The sequence below is a fragment of the Myotis davidii genome, unplaced genomic scaffold (assembly GCF_000327345.1).
Source record: "Myotis davidii unplaced genomic scaffold, ASM32734v1 scaffold502, whole genome shotgun sequence".
Taxonomy (NCBI): Eukaryota; Metazoa; Chordata; class Mammalia; order Chiroptera; family Vespertilionidae; genus Myotis; species Myotis davidii.
The window spans coordinates 719,622-724,985 of record NW_006293000.1 but is presented as its reverse complement, the minus strand read 5'-3'; the positions used below and the strand labels follow the sequence as shown (position 1 = coordinate 724,985).

The following is a 5,364-nucleotide window of genomic DNA, read 5'->3' as shown; positions in this document are numbered from 1 at the left end:
AGCAGGAAGAACTCCCGAACACCTGCTGACATATCTAAGGTTGTGAAAGGGTTTCAGAAAATTAATCCTCGAATAGGTGCTCGGTTGGAAAATGAAGTAACTGCTTTTCTTTGCAGAGGTGTACCTTTTAATTTTAAAATATCAAAAATAATACTTCTTTGGAGATTTAATAACATTCTAGGGCTTTTCATAAATTAAAGAAGATTTAGTCCTGGCCGGTGGCTCAGCTGGTTGGAGCATTGTACCTTACACCGAAAGTTGGAAGGTTCAATTCCTGGTCAGGGCACATACCTGGTTTGCAGGATGTCTGTCGTTCTCTCTCTCTCTCCCTCCCTCCCTCCATCCCTCTCTAAAATCAACAGAAACATAATCCTCGGGTGAGGATTTTTTTTAAAAGATGATTTAAAGTTGATGTAAGGGTAGATTTACAGTATAAATAGCCAATTCATAAATGAACTGGAGAAAATCTTCAATTCTTGATTTGTGATGGTAACTTCATAAGGAAATAAATTTACATTATTTCCTACTAAAATTTCTTTGAAACTGTATTTTTCCATTGATTTTTAGAGAGTGTGGAAGCAGGTGGGCTAAATTACTAGGCTAAATGACAGCATAATATAAAATAATGCTCTAAATAATTACACAGTAGAGTACTAAATTTTATACATGTAGATAATTTAGCTATAAAACATTTTTCTGTCCCTTCTTTCCAACAATAACTGTATTTTTGCCTCTGTATATGCACATGTTTCATCACTAGGCCTAATGGAAGTTTTACTATTTTGAAACTTCCCTCCCTCCCTAAGATTCTCTCTAGTGGTCAGGCGAGAATGTTTTGGAGGGTGGGGGCGACATATTTAAACAACCTAATACAGCTAATTGGTAACGCTCATCAGCTAGAGTGACACAAATTAAATGAATTTTGGGAGGCAGTCTCTTCTTTTTTGAAATTTCTTCCTGTTGGTGGATTTTAAGGGGATCATAAAATAATGCTTAAACAAATAAATTTACTTTAATGGCCCTTTCTTCTTTCTTTGTTAATTCTCACTGGAGGATATTTTTCCATTGATTTGTAGAGAGCGTGGAAAGAGGTGGGGAGGGGAGGGTGGGAAGAGAGAGAAACATTGATATGAGAGAGCCACATAGATTGGCCTATGCCCTAGCCCAGTGATGGCGAACCTTTTGAGCTCGGCGTGTCAGCATTTTGAAAAACCCTAACTTAACTCTGGTGCTGTGTCACATATAGAAATTTTTTGATATTTGCAATCATAGTAGAACAAACTTATATTTTTGATATTTATTTTATATATTTAAATGCCATTTAACAAAGAAAAATCAACCAAATAAATGAGTTCGCGTGTCACCTCTGACACGCGTGTCATAGGTTCGCCATCACTGCTCTAACCAGTCAGGGCCAGTAAGTTAATGAGCTACCTGGTTGGGTAGCTCAGTTGGTTATAGTGTCATTTCAATACCCCAAGGTTGGGGGTGCCCACTCAGGGCACATACAATAATAAATTAGTGAATGCATAAATAAGTGGAATGAATAGATGTTTCTCTCTTTCTCAAACCATTTTTTAAAAGTAAATAAAAAAAACTAGCCCACAGTAAGCGTTATGCTGTATTTCTTTTTCCACCCAGACCCTCCGGTTAGTCACCAATACATACTGAAGAAATATGAGCAAAAATTAGAAAGTGTTGCTTTTCAAAAGCCAGACAAGAAACTCCTTTTCAACATTTCAAATTGTTTATTAATGCAGTATACATTAGACCCGAACTCTGCAGTTTCTAAGACTATCATGTTTCATCTTTCAGATTCTTCTGCACTTTCAGGTTATGTCTACAGAGGCACCCTTAAGTAGATGAACCACATTTTCTATAATTGTTGAAAATATACTACAGAGTGAAATGGTTTAAATATAATTTAGGCACATATTGATTATGAAAATAGATATCTCTCAATACAATACTTCTCTGTCTTGGTAAAAATAATAAAGCAAAGAAAATAATTCATTTCTGAAGTTGCTTTCCTTTACCTGTAAAGGCCTGATTTCCTCCCACTATGTGTATATCCTTTACTGTAAGGAAAGCTTTGCATATGTAGATATAGAAGAATAAGCTACGTAAATATTCAAGACATGTCATCCTCCCAAAGGATACAAAGTGGCTTTTAATAATTCATTGCCTCAACTGATGAGTCTGGAGAATTCAGAATCCATTTGGATACAGCACTATTCCTGCTCTTGGGGCAGATGTAAGGACACCGTTTACTGGTGAGGCCCTGTCTCTGCTGCTCAGAGAGATAATGACTCAAGAAAACGAGGCTAAAATTATTAAAACAAAACCAAATGAGAAAATATAAGTTAAAGAACCACAGGTGCTGACTGACTGGTATTACATTTTGGACCAGCCAAATGTTTTTAATGGCTATAATCAAACAGTCAGTTTAAAATCCCTCATTCTCCACTGTATGGTTTTAGCTGCAATTCTAGCTATCTAAAAGATGACTTTGCAATACCCATTCATATTTTACAGCATTTGATTGCAATGGATTGAGACTTAGTATCTAGTTCTAAGCTGGCCCTGTTTAAACTATTTGGCCACTGAATTAAATATTAGTAACACACCTTGGTTTTTTGGTTTTGAAGTATCTTCCTATGCTTGTTTTGACTGTACAGGAGGAAACTAGGCTGGTAGTGTAAATAAAAGATTGCCTGGTCTGCATTGAGTGGAACTTGCTTAGAATGAGATTCTGAAGAGTGCTCCTTTAACAGTTGTTCCTATAGGTTGTTACTACAGAGTTCCATTGTGACTTCAGCTGACAATGATGTACAATGATGTCTTTCTTTCAACTCTTGTCTCACCCAGTAGGAATGGAAGATTTCTTTAATTCAGCTACTATTTTGTTCTAAAAAAATAACCATTATTAAAATGAACCTTAAAAGAGAGCCTCTGGGAGTCTGATCTCACCATATTCACATGGTGTGACAGGTAAAGGGAGGCAGTCCTAAAGCTTTTTATAACCTGAACAACCTCTTGCAATTTTCATAAAGTTTAACAATTTAAATATCCATATGCATCTAGAGACTCAATAAATAAAATTTCATAGGTTGTGCTTCTCATAAATGAAAATCCTCAAATGCATTTCAAACCAAGATGGTAATTCCACATCATGCCTATCTAAAGCAAATATGATAGATAGCATTCCCAGTCATAAAGCCACGCGAACCCCCCACTCCACTCTAAAGGCAGCAATCTAACCTAGCCTCCCTACAGCTGGTAAATGAGTGCTTCTCTGGTGAAACCAGAATGTGGGGAAAAGCCACTTTTCCCTTATGCACCACTGAGAACAAGCATAATCCTCTAAATGGTTTTGTCTTTTTAATTTCCTTACAGTGTTATGTCTTCTAGACAACTGAGTGGAGAAATAAAAGTGATAATGAAAACATTTTCATTTTGAGCATCTTCCTCCAGCCCTAAATTCTCATCTGACACTTTGTGACATATGGAGTGGTGTCAGCATCTCTTCAAATATAGCTCCCTTAACGTTGGAACCTCTCAGGTTGGCTTCTTGAAGGTCACACCCAGACAAGTCGCAGTTCTGTAAGACAAAAACAATAACTGTGTAACTAATACAAAGACTTAAGGTTTTATCTGTTCCTTTCCAAAAATGATTCCTAGGCATGTTAGGAAAAGGTTGCTACATAATAAAACTTGGTTATTTCTGGAAAATTGCAGTTTTAAAAATCAGATGTTCTGATATTTCCATTTTTCCTCTCTAGTTGATGCTCTGGCTGACATCTCCCCCCGCCCCCCCCCCCCACACACACAGATGTTAACAAGGAAACGTCCCTTGTGATCATGTATTTTACAGTCAGTCATTTAAAATCATTTAAAATTGGACTCAAATGTAGTAAATATTATCTAAACAATTTTACCACAATCAAAGAACAGCAACAATGAAAGGGGGTTGGGGGAGAATTGAGACACTATTTTGAAAAATCTGAGAGAAAGATTTTACTTAGTAATTAAATTCCATTCCTCAACCCTAATATTTTTATAGCAAGGAACTGTCTTTTTTTAACCCCAAAATTATGTGCACAATTCAATTAGTTTTAATAAACCTATACAACAGTGTAACTACCACCATCATTGCAAACTGCTTTTAAATTTCTCTTGCAATTATAGTGTGACAGATGAGACAAGAGATTCTGAATAAGTCCCTGGGGACGGTGGGGACCATAGTTAGAGAAAGGTGACGGCACATCTTCTTTTAGAACAGAATGTCAGCTGCTGCCCCCCAGGAGTCAACCCTTAATCTTTAAAATCACTTGGGACAGAGGGAGGCTTTTGCTGTTTAACCATTGACTACAAGGCATCTAAAATCAAGGAAAAAAAGTCATCATCTTAGGTGATGGTAAAAAATAATAAAAAATTAAGTAATGGTACTTAACTAATTTATATCTTCAGCTGTAGGCTGGCACTTTTGCCTTTAAGTTTAATAGGATCTGCTATACTTCTGTTTAGTATTAAGAGAACAAGGCAAAACATTAAAAAAAAAATCAACAGCAAATTTTGATGTATTGTTCTCTACAGTCCAATCTATGCCAGATTTTCTTGTTTAAGGCTGTGCTGTCTAATATGATGGCACCAGTCAAATGTGCCCTTTTACATTGAAATGAGTCAAAATTAAATAAACTTAAGAATTCATTTCCCACTTACACTACCCACATTTGCAGTGTTCAACAGCCATGTGGGCTGATGGCTACTGTACTGAACAGACACAGAGCATGCCCAGCACTGCAGAAATGCTACTGGACAGCGCCAAGGCAGGCCTATCCACAGCTACTGGGCCAGCTGGCAAAACTGGCAAATCAAGACAAAATATAGAAAACAGTGCTCATGAGAAAGCTGAATTAAAATCTCATGCTGAGAATTAAAAAGAATATGATGTCAATTTAGAATAGGCTTTCCCCAACCTGATTTCAAACCTGGATATCGTTTAAATTTCTCAAGTAGTTCAAGGAATAATCTGGCCCCATTTAATTGTTTGGAATTGAAACAAGAAAAACGATAAATCAGGTCAATAAAGCACCCATCAAACTTATCTACATGAGAAAACTCAAGGAAAACGGAGAAATGAAATGAACTTAGAATGTCAAATGAATCTTCCCGTCTGAAACTGGCATCTCTGACTTAGGAACTGACCGTGCTCCGGAATTCAGGTTGTTTTAATAAGCACTTGCAAGGAAAACAGCCCCCCAGCTGTTCTGGCATGTTACCCCGAAGTTCTTACCAGCCAATTACTTTATTGATTGATTGATGTTAGAGAAAGAGGGGAAGGGGGAAGGGGAGAAAGGGGGT

The 5,364-nt window shown here is 36.9% G+C and overlaps 1 protein-coding gene across 2 annotated transcripts in view; it reads right to left on the bottom strand.

The window, feature by feature from the left end:
- Window positions 1–1,728: 1,728 nt before the first annotated feature.
- KCTD9 (potassium channel tetramerization domain containing 9) overlaps window positions 1,729–5,364 on the bottom strand; it is a 45,505-nt gene continuing 41,869 nt past the window's right edge. For both annotated transcript variants that reach the window (XM_015565720.1, XM_006766440.2), the window contains one exon: window positions 1,729–3,601. In XM_015565720.1, coding sequence (XP_015421206.1) covers window positions 3,485–3,601 — 117 coding nt within the window. In that variant the 3' untranslated portion in view covers window positions 1,729–3,484. The remainder of the gene's footprint in view (window positions 3,602–5,364) is intronic.